The sequence below is a fragment of the Cyanistes caeruleus genome, chromosome 3 (assembly GCF_971803275.1).
Source record: "Cyanistes caeruleus chromosome 3, bCyaCae1.hap1.1, whole genome shotgun sequence".
NCBI classification, from domain to species: Eukaryota; Metazoa; Chordata; class Aves; order Passeriformes; family Paridae; genus Cyanistes; species Cyanistes caeruleus.
Genome location: NC_141703.1, coordinates 98,761,945 through 98,787,122, shown reverse-complemented (window position 1 = coordinate 98,787,122; position 25,178 = coordinate 98,761,945). Strand labels below are relative to the sequence as shown.

Here is a 25,178-nt window from a genome sequence, read left to right as displayed (position 1 = left end):
TTGTTCCAAGCCTCATCCAGCCTGGCTACCCATATAGTTTAAACCAGAAACTTCTGTATTACCAACAATTTTCCACTTTGTTATTGGAGTATCTGGGATTACCTGCACTCATGAATTATTTCTGTGGATTTTGTACTAAGATATAAGTGCAGGTAATAAGAGCAGAGCAGCTACACAGTGTTTGTTTAATATGTGTATATACAAATACATATGTACATATACACATGCATATATGCATGAGGGAAAAGGGTTTTTTTGCTGTTTCTTGTTGTTTTTTAAAAAAGTATAGTTAATGTTTTAATTTACATTCACAGAATCACAGAATTAACTAGGTTAGAAAAGACATTTGAGATTGAGTCCAACCTATGACCTAACACCACCTTGTCAGCTGGACCATGACACTAAGTGCCACATCCAGTCTTTTCTTAAATACCTTTAGGGAGCATGACTTCACCATGTCCCTGGGCAGCCCAATCTAATGCCCAATCACTTCTGTGAAGAACTACTTCCTATTGTCCAGTCTAAACCTGTCCTGGTGCAGCTTAGCAACACAGATCCCTAGCAACAATGGTTATTATTGATTATGTATTAGTGTTTCTGATACTCAGCTTGCCTTTGTATATTAAACAGATGTATTTCTCTTTTTCAGTACAAATGGTTCTCATCCAGCAACAAATCCACATGTCCACTCTGTCGAGAGACATTCTTGTGAAACAAAATGTTCTTTCTTCTTTCTGTGAGCTAAATAACAAATAAAGAGCAGGCAATAAACTGTATGTTGAAAGAACTTAACTATTTGGAAATAATGTCATTTACTTTAAATTCTTCACTAGTGGAATATGACACATATTTACCTCTGGACTGGCTTTTTGTAAATTTGAAGATTCTTCTTTGATATAAAGAAATATATAACAATAATTTATTTTAATTGGTATATTTTTAAGATATATTAAAAAATTCAGAAATAACGCAGAGTTATGTCTGAAAAGTGGTGTTTAAGCCACAGCATAGTTGATTAAAATGTCTTACTTTAGGCATATTCTAACATGGTGTTATGTAATTAACCCAGGTGATACCTCTTAATAGCTGAATATAACATAGGTGATGTAAAAATTTGTTTTTTGATTATAATGCGTTCACAATATTCCCTTCTATGGGGGAAAAAAGAATGTTGTTGCTGTTAGACATTAAGGCATGAAACTACATTGATAATATGTTAAAGCGTAAAATTTAAACATAGCCTCTTCTAATAAACTGAACTTCCACCTTTCAAAGTTTCTTTTTCCCCAAACTCCTCAACCACCCAGTAGCCTAAAATCATGAAAATCCAGGAGCCCAGCTAAGTAGAGAGACCACAATCATTCCTGCATGACAATGAATGACACTATTTATTGCTGATTGGCTTTTAAAGAGAAGGCAGACACAGTGATTAGTCCTTGTTTGTCTTCATGAGCTGGCAAATTAGCTGTCACTGCATGTCTACTGTACTTCCACTGTCCTAGAATAATAAGGACTCCTAAGTGAACATGCAGATGTATCAGAACTTATTAGCCTTCAACTATACTTTTTTTTCATGCCTTTTTTTTTTAACAGTGGTAGCATACTAGTATATTCCAACTTGGATGGTATTTGTAGTGGGTTTCTTTGAAAAGTCAAAAAAATGGGGAATAAATAAATAAATTTTGTCAATCTCTGTAGTCTCTGGATTGCTGTCTCTTCCTGTGTGTGATAAACTCTTAGAAATTAATAGTATAAATTTTCAGATGCTGAGTTTGTAGCATGGTCAATTACATGACATACAGCTGTACCTCAACAGCTATTATTTTAGATTTTTAGCTGTTGATCACTGAAGTCCATTTTTTAACAGGTAATGATGGGGTTCCAGAGGAGAAATTCCTAGACCTTTTGTTGAGTAGTTGAGAATGGAAAGGATTTAAAGCTGGCATTGAGAAGGTCTAACTGAAAAGACAGAGTAGGGAATGAGCTGTATTGTTTCATAGTTACTGTTGCTAAAACTCCAGCATTGCCTCTGTTTCATCACTTTGATTATTCTAAATTGCTTCTCTGAAAGGTCAGTGACTGAACTGAAGGCAGATAACCTTAATACCTTTTCATGGATGAGTACTTTTCAGCTAGATTACTCCACAGTAGTATCCTCCTTGTAAAATGGAATAAAAGGGAGTGTAATCACCACACTACTGCCCACAAGATTTCAGGGCAGTAATAGCATGCCTTGAATCATGGAATTGTTAAGGTTGGAAAAGATGTTTAAGATCCTCAAGTCCAACCATCAACCCAGCACCACCTCCCTGTTCACTATTGAACAGTGTCCTCAGGTGTTGTATCCACATGGGTTTTGAACACTTACAGGTATAGTGACTTGGCCACTTCCCTGAGAAGTCTATTCCAAAACCTGACAATCCTTTTTCCATAATTCCTAATCTAAACCTTCCCCTGGTGCCCTTGGAAACTTGAGGCTGTTTTATTTTGTCCTGTCCCTTGTTCCCTGTGAGCAGAGCCTGATTCCCACCTGGCTCCACCCTCCTGTCAGGGAGTTGTGGAGAAAGTCCCCCTGAGCCTCTGTTTCTCCAGGTTGAGCTCCCCACGCCCTCAGCTGCTTCTGATGCTGCAGACCCTTCCCCAGCTCTGTTCCCTTCTCTGGATGTGCTCCAGCACCTCAATGTCCTCTTAGTGGACCTGTAAAAGTGACTGATAACTACATCAAAAAAAGCACCACTGGTTCAGAGAATTCATTTAAACCCAGCATAGCTACAGAAGGCAGGAATTATACACTGGAAGTTTTAAAGGTTGTCTGAAAGCTGAAGTACAGGATTTCCACTTCAGTGCTAGTTCTGCATAGTACATCTTGTATATATATTTATACAAGCCTCTAATAAAATTAGATTATTAGTCTCTAATAAAATTCCTGCCACCACTTGGCACACTAATCTTATCAGACCACAATAAGACTGGTCAGTGGCTGAAATTTAGGATTCAACCCAGGAAACACAAGTGTAAGCTTAGCAATTTGTCTGAGAAATGGGAAAATTAATTTCTAGTCACAGCACTACTTATTTGTTACAGAAAGTGAAGTAAATAGTTCAGGCTCTGTGGTGGTGCATCCTCTTCCCTCTCAGGCTGCACTATAATCTCAGAAATGCTCAACAGGCTCTCTGTGCTTTGATTTCTGTATCTATAGAATTGACCTCATATTTCTTTGTGAAAACAGTAATTTTTAAAACATGAAAATGAGAAATATATCTGAGGGCTAAGCATTATTTATTACTGCATGCAACAGTTATACTTGCATCTGTATAGGCAAGTGCTGTTATACTTACATGTACAGTGCACTGGATCCAAGGATGGAAGCACTAAAGAGAGAAAGCTCTGGAAGATTTTTGTTTATAACATATAAGAGCACCACAAAAGACACAGAATTAGTCAAGACAGCATTATAAACAACTAAATTTCCTTTTATTTCATTCATTGATTTCTCATTTGATTTCCTTTCATGAAATGTAACTTCTTTATTTTATGAAAGTAAAAATTTCTAATTTTCAAGTAATATAATTTAATTTAATTTCATTATGTTCAACTTAATTTTCCTTCATTTCCACTTCATTATATTTATTTTTTGTTGGTGTTTTTTCACAAACAGGATGGGACTGCTGGCTGATGCATCACAAGCTTTATTCAGGTACCAGTCTCAGCTACAGCTACAGGAGGTGGCACAAGCTCACATCTGCCTCGAGCAGCCAAAGACCTCTTTGTTACAGAACATAATTTTATAAATTTTTCAGCCAGTAGCATATTGCTAAAGCTTACAGACAATTGTTCTAGCCAATCAGTAAAAGCACACGTACACCTGCTTCAAACAATGCTTGCTTGTTTGCTTTCTATTAACAATACACAATACTCCAATATTAAGCTTAAAACCTTCTGCTATCTTGGTAAGCATATTTTTGTGCAGCCTTAAGGTCTGTCTTAGCCAAGCCTAAAAACTCAACAATTGTTTCATATCCTTGCATATTGTATTATTGTATCTTCTTTACTTTCAGGCTTTGCAGCTGCAGCTAGCTCTAAGTTCTCTGCTTTTCCTTTTCTGAGGCCTATTTTCACAGCTTCTGAAAGTCTTCTTACTTTTACTGTTTTCCTTCTTTTCACTTCACTTTCCTTCTCTGATCAAGATTGCACTTCATTGGTCTTAAACTGAACAACAAGAGCAGCCATTCAATGAAAAGCCTAAATGTGTTAGAAGAAAAAGCATTAACCTTTTCAGGCTTCACATGACCTGGGTACAGGCTTTGCAGGAAAGAGGGAAGGGCCATCCTTACAGAGAATACACAGACATGAAACAATATTATTCTTGAAGATACTTTGCAGTGCTCTGCCCATGTCATAATACATGTATGGAGGAGTCTGAAGACATTCAGGAGGCTGAGGATGGTTTCTGGTTACTTGTTTGAGTTTCTGTCCTGGGTTGCAGTATATTCTATCACCATCCTCATGTACTGTTGAAACCAGGTGAGGCAGTGCTCCCTGCCTCCCCCCCCCCCCCCCCGGGCTACCTTCTGTTAATGGGCCCATCAATGCCCTGCCCCATGACTCATAGATAACTTCCCCCTGTATTGTCCCCTGTTAATGGGCCCACCACTGCCTTGCTGCATGACTCAGAGATAACTTCCTCCTGGACTGTTTTCTGTTAATGGCTCATCAAGGCCTTATCTCATGACTCACCATCCCATTGTGAGATGCTCCTCCCCGAGGGAGGAGCCAAGCATTCCATACTGGATATAAGCTGAGAATTCGAACACCACAGCAGCCCTTACCTACGGGACTTCCAGAGGACAGGAGCTACTGCTGGACTTTCAACTGAAGACCAGACCCCCTTTCTTCCAGAGGATCACGCTTCAACAAGACCACCTCATCTGGACGACTACCATCACCCTAACAGGGTTCCAGGCTGTATTCTGACTCTGTCAGTGTTTTTGATATTATTGCATTTATTCTTTTTATCATTTTCCTATTAAATTATAATTCTGACTTGCGATCTCTCACTGGTTTGATTTCAAACTAGTACAGTTTCCAAAGTGGGTGTGTTTGTCTGGGCCTGTAGAGCTTTCACTGTGTCAGGCAGGTGAGAAGCACTGCCAGGTGTGTTCAGAGCAGCCCCAGAGCCACAGCTGACATCTGGGGCCTAGAATGAGACTGAGCAGTGTCTCACCATCAAGAGGTGTGACAGCTAGTGAAATCTAAACATGGCTTGTTTCACCTGTACAGGAAGGCTGAGCCTTGACTTAATCAGATCCCCAGAGAACCAAGTTTGATTTGGAAGATGAGATTTTTGTAGATAAACAGGAAGTCCCTCAGCACCTTACCAACATGTGAGCCTAGAGAAGCAAAGCACAGGAGCCTGTGGTAGCTTCATTTTGGTAAGCAAACAAAAACTGTGCCTTTTGAAACAGGGAAACAAAAGGTGGTGACTGAAAGCATGTGCCTTTTAAGGTGCAGGTAATTTCTTCACATGAAGATCAGCATTGCTCAGTTTTCACAACTTTTTTTAAGAAATTTAAATGTTATTTCCACCACTGCAAGGCCCCAAGAAACTCACTCAATGAGAGTTTTAAACGGGTTCATATACTCTGAGTTAGATGCACAGGAGAAATACCAACAAGATACTCTCAAAAGGTCAAAACAACTCAAGACTTCACTGGCAACTTTAAAAAAATCAAGGAACTTTGGCAAATAAATTTAGTGCAACATCAAATCAACATGAAACACTTCTCAAAGCATTAGCTTGGCCCACTCATAAGTGCGTTTGATTTCAAGTTACTCAAAATTCCTAGAAGAGGGAATTAGAAGGAGAGAGAAAGACAGAAAAGATACAGAAAAGCACACATATAGCTACCAGTTCCTGGGTTCCAATGATGATAGAAAGGAGAGGTAAGGGTCCAGACAATGTGATTACTTTGATTACCTCATGTTCAGCCTTCAATACCCCTTGGCTTTCCTAGGCCCTTCTACCAGGTGGGACTTGTGGTCATTTGGCCACTCAGGAGCTGGGCTAGGGGCTCCAGAGGCAGGTGGGGAGCATCACCTGTGCTGTGCCCCTGACTGGAACCACTGCAGGATGGGACACAGGCTCTAGGGGTGGGAGGTGTGGACAGAGCAAGGCCTGAGCTGCCCTTTTCCCCACACAGGCATCCCAAAATGTCTCAAGACATTAATCTTTGCAGTCTTGCACAACCACCCACTGGCTTTAAAACTGGCCAGTGAATGGAAGGACTGTACTGTGTCACTTTAGGTGCAACACATTCATCCCCATCATCTTGTGTACCTCCTGATAAAGCTGTCAGATTTGACATTACACCCAACAACAGTTCCATTAAGGCTCAGTGGGTGGTCTCCAAATTTTATATATTCACATTGCAGCATACTACTAAGGAGCAGGATACCAGCTGGAGGAGAGAAGCCTCCTGATTCACCTTGTGCACTCAATATATGACTGAAAAGTGCCACTACTAGGTTAAATCACACAGTGAAACCACATAATCACAACAGTGCACAAAAGGAAACAAATAGGCTCAGGACCCCTTCGGTGGGAGATGTACAGCACTTGCACAGCCTTCCTAAGACATGGTCCAATTTATCCTCCAATTTATACTACATAATTTCCTATGACTTGTCTTTCTTTTCCTATTTTTGCATCAAATACTCTGTACAGGTATAGTCACACAGGAAGCCCAAAGAACAGAAACAAAGCTCTATAGCTCTCAAACCCAATAACCAACATAGAAGGAATATAGTGAAAACTGTGGAACTAAAGGTCTGTTAATGCCAGCAAAGCACATTACTGCTCCTCACTGCAATCTCTTCTTGCAAGGGAGAGGCATGATGGGTCACTCCCACCAAAGCAACCCACACAGTATACAAGCCTTTTAAAAGATCAGATGAAATGGGAGAGCCCTAGACAGTCAAACACATAATAGATTTCTGGTTGAAGTCTGAGAGGCTACAATAATTTTCTCTTATGCAATCTTCTCCAAAACAATTCCTCTCTCAGTAAAAGAGATAGGATTACTGAATTTTGGTATGCAATAAGAAACTTGCCTACTCTCTAGTGTTTCTGGATTACAGGAAGGATAGTAAAACTATTTAAGTTGTTAACACACAGAAGTCTATTATGTAAATTTTACATCAGGAATTTAGACTTCATTTTTACAAATTCTACAGAGGCTGAGAACTTTTGAGAAATGCTATTTCAAATGCATTAAATAACGTAAAAAAATAATTAGTAGCTTTCAGCTTCCTTTGTTCATACTTTATTCATTGACAGTCTTAGTTTTCTGGAGAAGTGATAGCTTCAGTAGACCCTCCATTTTCTCAAGAAAGTCACATTTAAAAAGCTGTCTTCATGACAGGAAATCAAGGCACAAAAACTCAATATAATTTGTGGTTAACATATGACTAGCAGCTCCCCAGCTGGGGACCTCACACATGCACAAGATGGCCATCTACCTTGGTCAGAGGCTGAAAACCCCTGTGACCTACCAGCTTCCTCTTCTCTGCAGTCTGAGAACAAACTTTAATAAAACATATTAAATAAAACAGTGGTCCTGCATTTTATGTAAGTGATGGGAAGTAATAAGCATGCTTTGATTTTGGACACTGACTTTTCATGGTGAAACAAAGTTTGAGCAGAAATGGCTTCCAACACCCATGCAAGGCTCTGCTCCTCCAGTGTGGTTTCTTTTCTTTCTTAGAGGGGCTACAGAGCTCTAAGCCTACAAAAGAGAAATGAAACAAAAAACAGAGATAAATCAGGTACTCTGGCTGACCTCAAATTACAGAAATGCTGCCAGGAAGCAAGCACAGAATGTAATTGAACAAAACAAGAGAAAAACTCCCCCCAAGATTCTGAAGAACTTCATGCTTTTTTGCAACTGTCTTCCAAGGCTGTAGCACTCACTGAAGTTCAGATTTCCACTGATGAGTGCAAGTTGACCAGTCTCAGAGAGAGATGTTGATTGGGCCAGGTGGATGTGCAAGGCTTCCTTTCCTCTGAAGGTTTGCAGCACCTGCCTGTTGCCAAAAGGATATCTGGTATCAGAATTAACATCTGTTACCAGCAGAGCAAGCCCTGGAAATTTCTTTCCCTAGCAAAAACATAAAGAAACGTAAGGCATCTCTGAAGTAATCTTTGCAAGATATTTCTCAGCATGTTTTGCAAAAAAAGTACCCATTTTGCAACCAGGAAATGCTAACTGCTTGGAAATCAGACAACTCCTGGCTAACAGTTCCAATAATGAATGGGTACTGCCTTCCCAAAAGCCATATGCACACATTTTTGACTACATATGCATTTGCTCTTGTAAAGAGCAGCCCACCTAGGGTTATGTTTAACATCATAGGAGATATGGATGTGGAGGAGTGGATGGAACAGTCTGGTGACCCCTAAGTCCAGCTGGCACTTTAACTAGGGTCAGCTTTGAAGGTACACTGGCTTGCTCAGGTGTGGATAGTTTTTACCATTCCAGCTTTCCTGTCTGCACAATGAATTGAGTGACATAATGACTGCAGAGTAAAAGACAAGAGAATGAACACTGTGAAGGACAAAATGATCCAGGAAAATGATCCAAGATCATTCTGGACAAGACTGAAGCCACCTTTGGTCTTTCACTAACTTATTTCTAAAGATCTTTAGTGATGGTTTTGGTCATTCAAAACTATATATGCCAGAATCTTACAATCACTACCAACAGAGACTTCTCCTACATGTTTATCCTGAAAACCTTTTCAGACTTTAAACAATTACTTCTTACTCTGTTTGAAGTAGACACAGAGAATGTTTATTCTCATCCTCTTTACAGATTTGCATTTATATTTGAAGACCTCACATCTCATAATATCCTCATGATCTCAAGTCTTTCAGTCCTTCCTCAGACTAGCAGTCTTACTTGCTGTTCACTCTGCTCTTCCAGATTGGTTGACATCTTTTCTTGAAGCACAATGCCTGAAAAATTGGACGTGCTACCTTCTAAGATCCTATTTCTCTGAGTCAGCAAATAAAATTCTCAAATAATTCCTTAGTTTCTTTACAGGGAACAAGAAAATCTAGCGGTGCCCTGTGCTAGGCAAAAGATTGTGTAGTCATAATTCTAGAAACACCATGATGGTTCCAGAAAATGTGCAGGTGCTATGTAATAGGTGTTCACCCTAATACTAGAAAAGCAATTTTAAGGCCATAATGTCAAGGAAAACATGGATTGTGAAAATTCTTTATACAGCTAGAAATCAATTTTCAAAACGTATGCATTTATTTTGCTAGGAGTTGTGACAGTTCTACCCACAACTGCCAACACATCTGGACACATCTGCCAACACCTACTTCAAAGACTGTGGAAGGAGGAGCCTCTAACTTCCTTCCTTCCTTCCTTCCTGCCTGTCTACTTTCCCTTACAGAGATGACATAATATACCCTGAAAGCCAGATAAATGCATACTGATTAGACCAAATATGTAACTGAGCTCTTTCAGTGGTGACTTGGCTCACAAACACTTCTGCTACAAGCTCTATGGTTTGGGACCACAAGAATTCTTTGCAAACCCATCCCAACAAAGGTGATTGAGTCACATGCTTTGACATGGATCCTGAAGACAGACCACAGAGAAATATAGCTTAGAATTTTGAAAATTTATCTAAAATCTGTAAAAGATATCTGTAAACATGCTCCTGGATATACAGGGTGCAGAAACATAGGAGAGGCTCATAAATGCTGGGGAGTCTACACTTCCTGGCTGCACACTACAGCAGCCACAGCCACCTTGGCACTTGTCTTGTCCCCTTGGTCCAAAACAACCATAGTCAGCAGACAGAGCACTTCTTTGCAAAAAATGGGTGAGGAACATAGCACCTAACCCATCATGACTGCCTGCTGCTAGGATCATAGCCAATAAGCCCTCATTCTGTCCGTAATAATGAGCATCCTCTCCATGTCCCCAAGAGGGTATCAATCATCTGTGGCTTGACCAGACTGATAGCAGACCCCACTTGAGGGCTGATGTTTTGTCCCCATCCCCAGAGAGGTGCCCCCAGTGCCTGCTGCCTGCCTTGCCCCTGGCTGAGAGCTAGGACAAGTCCCAGCTGCCAGACTCACTCTGCTGCTCCAGGCCAACCCTGGCCTACTGCACTCTGGCACAGGCAGAGAAATCACCTGTAATTCCACTCCACTTCTGTTAGATATACTTCAGTTTCTCTGTGTGGGGATGGGAAAGGATGTAAATAAAAAAGATAAAGTAATCTCCTGTTTTTACTTTATCTCATTACTGTGGAAGGTATGGTGGAAAGTACCAGACTTTCAAAGCATACTATTGCCTTTCATTTTCTACGTGCAGGGAATTTTTTGACACATGTGTCAAAGCATCCTACTTCCTCTGGGAAATGTTTTACCAAAAAAATCCTGATAACCTGAATCTGAAGTTTACACTTGAAATATTTTCCACATACCAAAAGTTTACAGATAAAACAACTTGTGCAGTTCCCACAGATGGGGGATTCAGTGAACTGAGAGAGCAATGCACTCACCTGCATTTGCTCTTGTAACAGATGTCAACATCCGAGTTAACCATTCTAATGTAATGGTTATTCCCAAATGGTTAAGCAATGATAAAATGCCATGAAAAGTGTGGATGCTACAGAACAGATGTCATGTACCGAGGAAGGCCACACAGCTGGGGGTTGCCTGCACCAGGAAATTTTTGCCCAATGTATGCCAGAGTTTCATCTGCTATGGGGGAATGGCTGGTAGCACACCCATAGCCAGGCTGACTACATCAAGGTGTTCAAGCCTGGAGGGTGTTATTCCACCCAGCCCAGTAGCACCAATGACCAAAAAAAACCCGTGCTGTGTTTCCACCATCCTCCACTTCAGTGCTGGCCAAACCCCAACTCAGCTATTCAGGAAACACCAAAGGTAAAACTTTAAAGCCCTCTCCAGCCTAGACCAGGTCATAGTGAGTGGATAAACCCTCTGCCACCTGGCCATCTTCTGGAGGGCAGAAAGAAGAACGGGCAGAGGAGAGCGGGCGGGGAGGATGGAGGTGACTTGGCTGTGTAGGTGCAGAACCCGCTTCTCAGTGTTCCTTTCCCCTGGGCATGCAGCACCCCACCTCTCTTCTGATGAGAGTTTTAAAGACATGAGCTGGGAGGCCTAGGACTGGCGCTTTGTCAAGCCACTAGATGGCAAGAAGCGGCAAGGATTGAGCAGCATTGTGGCATTCTTCCATGCGAGAGGGACCCCTCATGCTCCCCTCAGGCCCCGGCTGGAGCCGAGCCTGCAGAACTGTGCTCCTAACTTCATTTGAGCTCATTAAAGCATAGGCACAACCCTCTACACTCAACAGCCCTCGAATTTATTTCCTCTTTTTTACTTGAAGGTGATATTTTGGGTGTTCTTTGGTATTGCTTAGTTGTCTTGCTCTGCTAGAAGAAATCATAGCTCCTGTTTTGAGATGCCACTGAACTGTGGCATGGTGGTGATGTCTGAACAGAGCCAGCTCACCTTAGGGAAGAGCAGGTGCTTCTCTGTAAGACAGGTTGACATGCCACCAGCTGAAAGTGATTTTCACTGATTAAAAATAAGACAAAGCCCTCACAGGGACTTATATTATATCCTTAATTGCTCAACCTTTTGCTCTTTTTGCTGCAGTGCTATGTGTCCAGAGAGAAAATTCCACAAAACTGTGAAAATTTTAGGGCTAAACATCTTTACTCTGATCAGTTTACAGCATTACCAGCTGAGGTATATTTTTTATTTGCATTTTTAGCCAGAAAAACTCTCCTTTGCTTAACTAAGAAACATCAAAAACATTTTACTATATTTATCCATTTTCAAATATTTTCTCTAAGCTTCTGCTTTTTCATCATTTTGGTGACAGTCAGAAGCCTTATAATCCAAAAATTATATTCCAAACAGAAACAGAACAAGATTCTTATTAGTACTATCTCTGTTATCTCCTGCCTTTATGGACCCAGAGGAATTCCCTACAAGGATGAAAGTTGTCCCCTGCCCCATCCCTGCCTGGACCCTGGATGTGCCTGGCCACATGAAGCCAAGGCAGGGAGCAGAACATCTTTTGTTTTGGTGACTCTCCAATTGCCACAGGCCCCAATCCCTCCTTGCAATCTGCTAATTAGGTTGTCTTATCTGCAAGGCTTGCTTCTTCTTGGCTGTCCCAAACCAGCTGTCAAACTAATTGACTTCTTTAGACTTTCTCAAAATAACATGTTTCCTTTGAATTTATTCTCTCCACATTTTCTACTCCCAGCCAGATTTGTTTCTAATAGATACAGTATTTCAAAACACTCTTGTCTCTCCCCAGAGTTTGTTCCTCCTCCAGGGGCAACTAATCCAACATAAAATAAAGTGTTGTTTGTCACATGGGATGTAACCAAGTGTCTTAAATGTGACTTTGTCATCTTCTCCCTGGAGCCCAGCTCTGGTGTGGGATTCATTCCACCTATTGCAGACAATTACAGTGGAATATTTTCTCTGAGCCAGGCACCAAGAGCTCCACCAAGACCCAAGGGAAAATGATGAATCGTATCTCAGAATTTGTGTGTATCATAGTTATGTGGGCATTGGATGAACCACAACATCATCATCATTGGCTGATTCACTCCTTGATTGTGAAGGAAGCCTTCCCACCACAGAGTAGGGACGCAGTGACCTTGCTATGAGCTGTACCAAGAACACAAGTTATTTTCATCTGCTGTCATGCACTTATTTTCCTTCTTCTGCAAGCTTCCTTTCCAACTGCTGTAAAAAACATCCACCTAGATCAATTAAGGCAGGTCTGAGATCTGCTCACCTGATCTGTATGCTGTGTCTGACATCCTTTGGGTCTAGATCCAGGACTGAAGATCCTCAACCTGTGTTAATGTGTGCGCGGTGTCCTGCTACAGCTATGGAAAAAAACCAAGCAGGAAACAAAGCCACCATGAACCACAGCAGAAGGTACCTTTTGAGCAAAGATCCTTTGTCTCAGCCCTTCAAACACAGAGGATTGGAAGCAACTGAAGCTACAGGGCTGATGTCAAGAGCTCAGAGCAGTGAGCAGGTAACACAAGAAAGGTCCCAGTGCAAGATCTGGCACCCACCATACTGCAGTGCAGGTGAACAGAGCTGCTGCCTTTGTATGGATGCTAGCTTTGGAGCAGGCTGCAAGCCCATGGCCTCTCAATCCTGCCTGAGAAGCTAGCCTGAGAATTTCATAGGAGGATTTCAAAACAATCCTCAGAGACAGAAAACAACTGCCAGGTGCTGTTTGTCTGTCCTCTTGTTTCCCTTGCAGGAGAAAGTCAGGGGGGCAGAGTGCCCCTGACCAATGATGGTGATGTAGCACTTTGTTAACCAATAAGAGTTTCTTTTCTGTACTTTCCATGTACCAGTCTATAAAACAGCCTGAAGCAATAAACCGGAGAATTCTCGTGTTGAAACTCCCTTGAGAGTTTATGTCGTTCTTTATAGCCGTTCCCAATCGGAACGACACCTTTGTTCCTAACATCAAGGTGTCAGCAAAAGGGAATTCAACATTTCTGTGCATAAAAAATTTCAGGCCAGACCATAGGTGCCCTCTGATCCCTGTGGCATCTGAAGCAAGCTACCAGATTTCTGGGTAAACAGGAAAAGTAGGGCGCTACCTTCCCCTTCAGGGTCTGACATTAGTTTTCATATCAAATGAAATGAGTATAACAGTTAGTGGTGGCAAGAGGTTGAGTCCAAATTTTCTCTTCTGCTACACAGAAAAAAATTGATTCTGCTTAGCCTGACCATTTTCTGGGACCTTCTGAGGGGTCTTGGTAAATGAACCAGAAAGAAGAAGGAAGAAAAAGAGTATTTTTATACTTTCATATTGGTCTAAAGCAGAGAGCATTTGAGGGTAGCAGACATATAACACAAGCTGTTGTGTCTAGAACTAACCTCTTTCCATCATGGAAGAGGACAACTTCCTTAAAATATGTGGGGGCAAGAATGTTAAATTCCATGGCATGATTTACTGTGAGACCAGCTCTGTTAAAATCACTGAAAGGCAACCATTAGAAACCCTCATCCATCACTACAGAGAGCAAAGGAAAATTGAAGACTAAATCCTGAACTTCTACTTTTCGCCTTCTTCCTTAGCTAAGACAGGGCTGCTGGAAGAACTATCAAAGAGTGATGTCCATGAAGTCAGGAGAACACCAGGTCAGCCATCTCTCTTGCATGAATTGCAGAAATGAAGGAGGGTAGACAAGGGAGGAAGGGAATTTTACTACACCCAGCAGATCAGTGCAAGCATGGAAAGAGTAGCTGTGTTACAGCACAACCTGCTTTTCAGTGGGGCTGGGGAAGCCAGAGGCAGCTTCTGAGAGAGAAGCTCCTCAAAACTTCTACTCTGTCCAGCACAGCCAATCCCTGAAGGCTCTGACGATGGACATATTGGCTGGCTCAATCAGAGAAGTTAGCAACGCCTCTGTGATGACATGTTCAAGAAGGCAAAAAAGCGTGCAAGCCCTCTTTCCTCCTCCGAGGTGTGGCTGAGGGGCCATGGCAGCGCTGGGAGTGGCGGCCAGGCCAAGGTGGTGAGGCCAGGACTGCACGTCTGGGGTGGCGCAGCCGAGATTGCGCAGCTGCTGCCATCTCGGCATGCCTTGCAATGATCTTTAATTATTTAGCTGCTTTTAGCCAGCCGTGCTGCAGACAGAAAGGCAAGGGCTGCGGTGTGGCCTGCGCGGTGCCAGAGAGACCACATGGCCAGCAGCGAGGGGCATGGCGAGCAATTCCCCAGTGCAGAGCCCAGGCAGGATCCACCTTTCAGCACTGTGAACTCAGTGAAAACTTTTCAACTGATAGAACTTGAGAACAAATGAATCTATGGACACCACTTTCTCCCCAGTCAGAGAAAAGGAAAAGACACTTGAAGGGAACAACATGGTGACACTAAGGGAAGTGAGAAGGAGGGAGTGGGGGGGAGGTGCTCTGGTTGTTGGAACTGAGATGCTTCTGCAAGCTGTGGTGAGAACTGTAATGCAACAAACTGTTTCACTGTAATTCATGAAGTGCACCGGGGGGGATGTAGAGGCCTACCTGCAGCCTGTGAGAAAAAGGCGCTTTCACAGGAGTGGGTGGATATTGAGAAGCTGTGACCTGGTGAGATGCTTGAACAGAGAGAGAAGACCCTTGCTTCCAAGGATAGAGGAAAAGGACCCTTGCTTCCACACTATCCTTTAAAGAATACACCCCATGAACTAAATGACCCACGCAAACAGGTGTGGGAAGACTGCTTTGCCCATGGGAGGGACTCACACTACAGCAGGTCAGGCAGGACTGTGACTTATGAAAATCAGAACCAGGCTGGAGAAGTTTACAGAGAACTATCTCCTGAGGGAAATACCCCATGGCATAGCAGAAGAGAGTCCTCTCCCTAAGCGAGCTGAAGAAAGATTTTCCGAAGTGACAAACTGACTAAAAACGTAATGTTTTGTTTCCCTGCGCTGTTGGTAGGAAAGAAAGGCTGGAGGGTGGGGGGAAAGGTGTTCTAAAGGTTTATGTCAGTTCTTATTATTCTCTTCTAATTCTATTAATAAATTTTTCTTTATACCTTTTAAGTTTTGAGCCTGTTTTGCCCTTAAAGTGTATTCTCCTAAACCTTATCTCACCCCATGAGTGTTTCAGATTTTTTCTTTCCCTCTCCTCCACTCAGCAACAGCAGAAGAGAATGAGTGAATGGTTTTTCGTGGGTGCCTAGCATCTAGCCAGTATCAAACCCCCACAGCAGCCAACCCTGTATTTGGCAGTGTGCACCTGGGATCTGAACTGAGGAGGACTGCAGTGTGGAAATTTCATCACTGCATTTACTATTTTAATCCTTATAAAATGCCTTACCCTAGCAAGTATAGCTTTCCAGAGCCAGAAAAAACAGTTATTGCACTTAAATATTACTTTTGTCCCAAAGAACAGAAAACAAGCATGACCTATTACAGGCTTCCAGAGAACTGAAATACCTACATCAAGGGAAAGGGAGACTATTCAAAATACATCCTGATTTTTTTTAACAAGTTATCTAAAACAAATTTCCCTAGAATTCTCACATTTATTTTTATAAATAATTTTATATTTTTTTGCTAGCTGCTGTTTTTTTGTAAAAAGCTGTACCTTTGTTTACTAGTTGCATGGGGTTAGATTTTTTTTAGGTGTTAATCATTTTTGTTTTATTTTGGCATTCTGAAATAGTAGATATACTCTCTAGTAGATTAGTCTGTTACTTAAATACAGATAGACTTGTTTTAAAAATTGTATATTAACATACATACTCCCAGCATCACTTGAATGCCATTACTACACCAACCATTCCATTATAGTTACCATGAAGAAAATTGCACATACTGAGAAGCCATCTTGACCTTTGAGTATTTTTCTTTCTTACAGAGCTTCAGTCATTGGTGACGGATTGGGACATCCACATTTCCAAAGACAAAGTGCAGCAGACAGTCAGAAACATTCATTTAGAGATGACCTTTGCAATCAGCCAAGCTAAAATATTCATCCCCCATCCGCACATTGCATTTTTCCCCCCTGAGCTTATGCCTGCTTGTTGTTAGAAAGCAAAAGCAGCAGTGCTTTATGGGTCCATCTCAGGCAGTGTGCCTGAGGTTAAAGAAAGGTAAAGCTCACAGGAAGACTTGGGAGCTCTCATTAGGTTATCTGATCTGGCACACAGCTCTAATGCAAGTTTTCATTTGTTCCAAACCCACTCGGGGGTCACAAAACCCACAGAAACAAGTGAAGCAGCCTACATTGACAATACAGAATGGGCAGCCTTAGAGCAGAAGGGAGCAATTGGCCCCTGGCAAGTCTTCAAAAAAAACCCCAGATCTAAGTGACAAAGTTCTGGTTTTCTTCTTAAAAATGATGACTGTGTTGTGGTCCTGTCCAGAGTGGAAAGTCTATGATAAGGAGAAATAAACAATCTTAGTTCCTTTTGAGACTGTCCAGAGCTTGCAAGATTTTTTGGAATAATGAGCAGGCACAACACAGCTCTTCAGAGAGAAAACAGAGGGTTTAATGTCCTTCCTGAAAAAAAAAATAAAAAATTTCTCCTACCACGTCATCTTGTTTTCCCTGAATTTATTGCAAATGAAGTTTTGTTCCTGGCAGAAGGCTATATTTGTAGTGGATGAAGGACTATTGTCAGGGTTTGAGACACAGAGAGCAACATATAATTTTCAAAGACACGTAAGTGTCTGTGTCATTTCATAATTTCTTTGCTATGTCTAGGCCACAGGCTCAGTCTCTGTCAACAGCCACAGAAAGAGAAGGGAAGTGCAGAAGGGCAAGTGTCCCCAGCAAGGCAGGAAGGGGTCAACATGGGCATAGCCAGGCCACAACCACACGCCAACCTCTGGAATTCTGTTTGGACTTGCAATGTGCCAAACTGGCTCCAACCACTTTAGAAAGGGGAGAAAATAAATTTATCAGGTGTATGAAAACAGCTATTTTATCTAAGGAAACACAGAAGGTATTTGACAACTTTGTTCAGTAGTTTACACTGTGGCTCAGGTCAGTGGTACATACCTGTAATGTTTATTGCAGTCATCTTAAATGATTCCTTTACTTTTTTTCCATAGGAAAGCTTTACAGAGTTTGTCTCCTCCTAAATTCTCCTAAAATGTTGATGGAAATGTTCAGGAAAAAATGACCCCATGAAAAAATACCTCTTTTTCAGATAGGTTTTTTTTTTTATTTAAAAAGAATAAAACACATTTCTGCAAGACTGTAAAATTTAATTTCCTCCATGTCTGAATAGGTGGTTTATTCTCTTCATTTGAAAAGGCAGGTTTAATTAATGTGTGGCTTGCCTTGACACATACTAGAAATCAGCTAGCCCCTTACCATACCAGAAGTTGCTTCAGAAGTGGTTGCCTTGGTTAAGAAATGACACGATGAGTCAAATGGGCCTTTTCTGATAGGCAAAGATATCTGCCATCATTATTCTGCCATCACTGTAAAATCATTGTCTGACTCCATGATGATTCATATTCCTTAAAGAAAGAGAAGACAAAGGTGGGAAGCTCTTACAACCCACTTGCAGGTTATTCATTTCCTGACCCTCTGCCAAGGCCCAATGCCCACCACCCCCAGGCTCCCATGAAACTCCTGAGGACTCTGCATATCCATGCCCTCCTCTTCTTCAGGAGAGAGGAGAAGGTCACAGGAAGTGATGGACCACTGAACTACTGACATAGAACACTTAGAGCAGTGAAAGCCACTGAAATGAGTGCTGTCCAGTCATCAGATGTGGGAGAGCCCCATGGAAAAATGTAGGTTGAGGCTATGCTCATTCAGTCCACCCAAGAAGGCCAAATTCAAATTACGTGCATAAACTTTTCATTTTACAATTTCATACTTTCCATTTAAACAAGGGGATAATGCTGGTGTCCCTGTTACTTATCCTGTTATCTGGGCAACACATTTCTTTTAGGATCTTCTTTCCTCTTCTTGATTCAAGGGTATGTGTCTTTTCCATTCTTCATGCTTCAAACAGTCAGTGTAGAAGAGGAATTCCCACACTCTTTTCCTGTGTTTTGCTTGCTGTCCGTTCCTTGTTGCCTATTCCCGTTAGGCTTACCAATAAAGAAACCAAAATTATGGTTCATCCACTTAGAAAAAACATTGCCTTTCCTGTTGCCCTCCATGAACTACTTTGTAACAGCACCATGAGGACAGCAGACTTCCACTTCAGCTCCCCAAATCATATTTTCGGCCTCACAGAGTATTTTGTGGCATCACTGGACAAATTCTGGTCCGAGCAAGTCCAGGAAACTAAGGAAGTTGCAGCCGAAAGTAAATGCATTTGCTTGCTACCTAACACCCAGACTTGGATATTCTGAGCACGATTTTGAGGAAGTCCCCAGTTCCCAGACAATTAAGCTACTTACACATTTTTGGGAATACAGGGGAGTTTTGTCTTTAAAACACTGACTGCTTTAAATAGGGTATAGAAGTGGGTATCTCTTTGCTGATTTCACTCAGCTTCAGACTGGGTCAGTCCAGAAATGCTACCCATATAATGAATTATTTTTGGCCTTAAATAGATGCCAGCTAGCAAACTAGGAGGAGCTGGGGAGAGCTAGCAGAGGTTTTGCTAAACATGTTAATGTAAATAGAAATGAAGAATTTATCCTGGACTTTACTAATTCAGCAAGGAAAAGGATATAAAGGCTTGCAGAACATTTCAGAAAGTTTTGATACATAAATTTTGTTTTGTTTTAGTGAAGCTTTTCTATTTTCATGAAGAGCATTATATTTCAGTTCCACATACTTTGTTGGTTATTTTTACTGGCCCTGACATCTGTAAGATTGGATGTCCTCTTATCATGTCAGAATGGCAGGTTACACATTTGGCAGCCCAAGTATGCATTCTCATAAAAAGAAAGACATTGTTTGTGGCTCTTCAAGATGGAACATATCACCAATCTTATCCTAACATCACAAAATATTTCAATAACTTAAATCTCTCAGGTCAACATATTTCTAGCTAATAGGTGAGAAAATTCTCCTGGGTAGCTGAGTTGAAGCAAGGGCAAAGAAATCATAGAACAGCTTGAGTTGGAAGGGGCCTTATAGATAATATTGTTCCAACCCCTCTGCCATGGGCAGGGACACCTTCCACCAGAGACCAGGTTGCCCAGGGCCCTATCCAATCTGGCCTTGAACACTTCCTGGGATGGGGCATCCACAACTATTGCCCTCACAGTAAAGAATTTCTTCCTAATATCTAATCTAAACCTACCCTCTTACAGTTTGGAGCCTATATCCCTTGTGTTATCACTACCTGCCCTTGTAAAAGGGCCCTCTCCATCTTTCTTGAGGGTTCACATGCAGGTATTGAAAGGCCACAGTAAGATTTTCCTAGAGCCACCTCTTCTCCAGGCTGAACAAGCCAAATTCTCTCAGCCTTTCCTCATAGGAGAGGTACTCCATCCCTTTAATCATATTTGTGTCCCTTCTCTGGACTTGCTCATGTTGCACATGTTCCTGTGCTGGGACCCCAGGGCTGGATGCATTGCAGGTGGGGTCTGAGCAGAGCGAGGCAGAGGGGCAGAATCACCTCCCTCACCCTGCTGGCCATGCTGCTTTGGATGCAGCTCAGGACATGTCTGGCTTTCTGGGCTGCCAAGTGCTCATTGCCAGCTCATATCCAACCTCTCATCCACCAACATCCCCAAGTCCTTCTTGGCAGAGTTGCTCTCCATCTGTTTATGCCCTGTTTCAATACCAGGGGTTGCCCCAACACAGGTGTAGCACCTTGCACTTGCTCTTGTTAAACCTTATGAGGTTCTCATGGGCAACTTCTCAAGCTTGTCCAGTCCCCTCTGGATGGCAGAGCCACATAGTTCTGTCTTACCTACATCTTTTCATTTAGAAGGAGCTATTGCTCTGTCTCAGCTAGCACATGCACATTTTTTTCCATGCAAGCTTCTTAAGAATTTCCAGTTTGCTAAAAGAGTGAGTAAAGGCTCTGTAAGTGTTATGTACTGCTTGAGGCTCCAACTAGTTGGCTGCTCAATTTTAAATTCAAGACTATATACACAAATACATACACTATATATATATCTATCTTGTGTGTGTCTGTGTATAAATATATACTATCTATATAAGCCAAGACTATATACAAATCCTGTAATTTAAAATTAATTCACTTACCTTCATGGTATGTTGGAATTTCAGCCTTCAGGTGGAAGAACTGCTATTGCAATGTTTGCTTCAAGCTGTTCAAGGTTTTGCATTATTTATTTGCTTGTGAGAGATTATATCTTCAGCTGGAGTTCCTCCAGGATTACAGCTAAGAGCCAAAGTCTTCAAAAATTATTTATATTGGGAAAATTAATGAATGCAGTCATGTAGGGTCCACTTAGTACCTTTGAAACCTGGTGCAAACCATACTGCACACCTATTCTGCAATACTACAGTGTAACACCCATCAGTGCCTTCCACCCATCTTTGTATGAGCTGAACAATAGATCCAGGTAAGGTAAAACCACAAAATGGTGGTTTTATACATGCAGCTGTTTCACATGCCAGTAATTAATGAGCATAATTCACAGCAGAAAAATTTACTCCACATCAAAGGTCTCAGAATTCTCACCGAATAAGAAAAGGAGACTTTGTGCCCTGCAACCACAGGCTCTACATGAAATACCCTATCAAGAGGGCTGAGGCTTGAATCCTCATCACAAGCCTTTATCCCTTGAGCTAAGATGTTAATAGGCAATACATGTAGTGCATGTGCTCTTATAGGAGCTATGGGTGGTCTAGAGGGTAAGATAACATCTTTCAGCAAGAGAAGCAATGCCCTCTGCCTCTTCTTCTATGCTGTAGCTGATAAGGAGGGGACAATAACAAATCTAGTCAGTCTGGGGACCCTGGCACTCTATTGCTAATCTGCTGCAAGCCAAAGACACCAGGGTTTACATTTGCAATGTCAGATCTCTCTCCAATTAATATTCTGCTTCACCAGCCCTCCAGCAGACTGTGTGAAGGGTACAAGGGACTCCAAACATGGACTGGTCCCTCTTCCATTCCTGGAAATGGAAGGCTGCTGGTTTGACAGCTATGTAAATAGAAATAAGTTGTTTATATTTTGTTTAAATAAATACTTGATGACAATGTACAGTAATGGGAAGATGGTTACTAGTTGCAGAGACAGGTACACGCTTGTAGCTAACTTTGGCAAAACACTGGTATTCACGGATTTGCCTCCTCCTTGGGACCTACTTAAATGCAGACTTTCTTTGGAGTTTCCTGTAATCTATCAATTTGACAATCTTTCTTGAAAGATTCGTTTAATAATAGCAGCTCCAGATTTATTGAAGCTGTCATTTTTCCTTTACTTTTGCTGGAGAACTGAACGTAACTTCCCAAATTAGATGCTGAAGTCCATTGGGAATATGGATGTAGAACAACTTTCTGCACAGAAAATAGTAGAACAGTATAGTTCAGCTGGAAAGGATCTACAATGATCATCTAGTCCAACTGCCCGACCAATTCAGGGCTCATTGAAAATAAAAGCATGGTGTTAAGGACATTTCCCCAAATGCCTCAAACACTGCCAGGTTTGGGGCATCGATCGCCAGTCTAGGGAACCTGTTGCAGAATCTGACCTCTTCCTCAATAAAGAGATACTTCCTGATGTCCTGTCTACATCTTCTCTGGAGCAGCTTTCAACCACTGTCCTCTGACTGGATATAAAGGAGAAGAGATCAGCACCTCTCTCTCCCCTTCCTCTCCTCTGGGAGGTGTAGAGAGAGCTACGAGGTCCCCTCTCATCCTCCTTTCCTCCAAGCTAGACAAAAATTAGCTGCTCCTCATAGGATGTACTTTACATCCCTTCCACCAGTTTTGTTGCCTCCTCTAGATGCATTCAAGTAGCCAAACACCCTTCTTAAAGTGTGGGGACCAGAACTGCACACAGAACTCCAGGTGAGGCTGCACCAATGGTGAATACAGTGGGATAATCCATTTTTTTACTGATTGTGTTTGATGCACCCAAGGGTGGGGTTTGCTCTCTTGGCTGCCTGGGCACAATGGTGGCTCATAGTGAGCTGGCTGCAAACCAGCACCCCAGATCTTCTGCAGGGCTGCCCTCCAGCCATCCCTCTCCCCACTTACACTGGCACCTGGTGTTACTCCATTCCAGGTGCAGAATCTGGTATTTGGAATTGTTAAATTTCATCCCATTAATCATTGCCCAATGCTCCAATCTGTCTAGATCCTCTGTAATGCCTCTTCTTCCTTGAGTGAGTTAATGGCATTTTGCAGTTTTGTATCACCAGCAGAGCCGCTATTGGTTCATTCAACTCCTGCATCCAGACCATCGATAAGTACAATAAAGAATCCAGATCACGGATAAATGCAATAAAGAGAATTGGCCCTAGAACTGAGTCTTGAGGAACACTGCTGTGACTGGTCACCAGCCAGATGTACCATTCACTACAGCCCTTTGAACCTTGCTGAGCCAGATCTTCACCCAACACCTGCTCATCCTACAGCTGGACAGCTTGTCCAAAAGGATGCCATGAGGGATAGTATCAAAAACCTAAAATCTACAAAAACTACCTCCATTGCCTTTGTTTTATCCACTAGGTATGTAACCTCACAGAAAGATATCAAATCAGTTCAACAGGACTTTCCCTTTGTGAACCCATGGTGACTGTGCCTGATTATTGCATTGTTCTTTAAATGACTTTCAATAGTATGCAGTATGGTCTTCTCCATCATTTTTCCAGGTACAGACAGGACTGTACTTTCCTAAGTCTTCCCTCACATCCTTCTTTTAAATTGGAATAACACTGTCTAGCTTCCAGTCAGAAGCCATCTGCCCAGACTCCTGAGATCTCTGGGAGATAATCTAGAGGGGTCCTGTCATAACATACTCATCTTCTTCAAAACTCTGGGATGACTTCCATCAAGCCCCATGGGTTTATGAATATTCAGCTTATGCAACCGACTCCTTGCAATTTCAGCGTCCACAAATGAAAAGTCATTGTTCCTACAGCCATAGTCCTCTGACTCAGGGGACCAGGCAATGCAAGGGACTGAGGCAAAAATCCCCATTGAACACCTTCCCTTTTCCTTCATCCCTATTTATCTTCAGCAAGTAGTGGTTCAATGTTTTCCTGAGACTTACTTGTTCTACTAACATACTTTAAAAAAGCCTATTTTGTCATCTGACCTAACACTGGCCAGTTTCAATTCTAGTTCAGCTTTGGCCTTACATGTCTTCTCTCTGCATGTGCAAACTAGAGTTCTGTAATCTTCCTATGAAGCCTGACCTTGCTTCCAAAGATTGTGCCATTTCTTTTTCCGACAGAGTTCCATGTTCAGCCAAGCTGGTCTCCTTCCCCGCTTATTTGACTTACAGCACAGTGGATTTGTCTGGTCCTGTGCCTCTAAAAGGCAGCTGTTGAAAACTGATCAGCAGTTGTGGACCCCCAAGTCCCCTAAAGCAGATTCCCAGGGGACTCTGCTAAATAACTCCTGAATAGCTTAAAGTTTGCTCGCCTGAAGTCCAGGGTAGAAATTCTGATGTCCTTCTTTTTTCTCATTATAGTGACAATTTTAAACACTTTCTGTAGCAATTTGAAACCATTCTGTGATCACTGTGGCCAGACAGTCACCTATTGCCACATTCCCCTTGAGTCCTTCTTTAGTTCCAAATAAGTTTAGGAGGGCATCTTTTCCTAGTTGGCTCACTGAGTCAAGCAGTTCTCTTCAACAAACTACTGGAATTTCCCAGACTTGTCACATCAGTATGGTATTTCCAGATGATGTCTGGGAAGTTGAAATCTCCCACACAGACAAAGGCTGCTGATCCAGATATTTCTCCTGAATTTTTTTTTCCTGAGAAAAACTGTACTGTGTTTTTTTTTATATATTTTCCTCCCAGTGGACACAGTGGTCTGAGTATTTCTCTAATGCCTACTAGGAAAGATTAAAATTTCTGTTATGTAATGCAAAATCAGACATTTTCCTTTCTGGAGGACAAGGTAACCTGGACAACCTGGACTCAATGCGCCCAGAGAGCAGGACCCAAGGACACAGCAAGCACACAGCAAGGTGGGAACGGGATACACACAGGCCCTTTATTTCTGTCACATCAGTTTTCTCTTCCTAGAATGTGAAGACTCCTAGCATAAATACTAATGAAACCCTACTTTTTTTGAAACTTATATTAAAATACCAACTTTTCAATTAATACAGAAAAATTTGAGAAGGGAAGACCTTCCTGCAGAAACCTCATTTTAAACACAAGGGGAAAACATCCTGATTATTGTTTCTAGGAAAACAGAAATGTCTTCCAGTTGATTTAGTTAGCTGCTTCTGTAAACCATTTACAATTTGTCATGGTTTTAAAGCAGTAACTAAAAAATCACTAGAAAACCTACTTATTTCTTGCTGTGAGATATGGATTAGAACAAGAGCAAAACAGGCTTAAAACTTAAAAGGAACAAAGAAAGTTTATTAACAAAAACTACAAGAATAAGAAACCAGAATAAAACCTCCAGAAACCCTTTCTTCCCCCCACTACCCAACCATTCCCTTGTTCACATGACAACATAGAGACAAAAAAGAAACC

The 25,178-nt window shown here is 41.8% G+C and overlaps 2 protein-coding genes across 6 annotated transcripts in view; one reads left to right on the top strand and one right to left on the bottom strand.

Annotated features, from left to right (window-relative positions):
- LTN1 (listerin E3 ubiquitin protein ligase 1) overlaps window positions 1-792 on the top strand; it is a 30,616-nt gene extending 29,824 nt beyond the window's left edge. The window contains exon 30 of the mRNA XM_086883326.1: window positions 650-792. Coding sequence (XP_086739452.1) covers window positions 650-712 — 63 coding nt within the window. The 3' untranslated portion in view covers window positions 713-792. The remainder of the gene's footprint in view (window positions 1-649) is intronic.
- A 2,660-nt stretch (window positions 793-3,452) lies between these two features.
- LOC111943427 (OX-2 membrane glycoprotein-like) overlaps window positions 3,453-25,178 on the bottom strand; it is a 44,102-nt gene continuing 22,376 nt past the window's right edge. The window contains exons 7-10 of one of the 5 annotated variants that reach the window (XR_015285124.1): window positions 12,870-12,963; window positions 7,905-8,082; window positions 5,081-7,784; window positions 3,453-4,470 (exon numbers count right to left, since the gene is read on the bottom strand). The gene's annotated coding sequence lies outside the window, so the exon portion shown is untranslated. Of the gene's footprint in view, window positions 4,471-5,080; window positions 8,083-12,869; window positions 12,964-17,757; window positions 18,082-25,178 lie in introns of those variants that run through there. The other 4 variants (XR_015285126.1, XR_015285122.1, XR_015285123.1 and 1 more) reach the window with 4 other exon arrangements.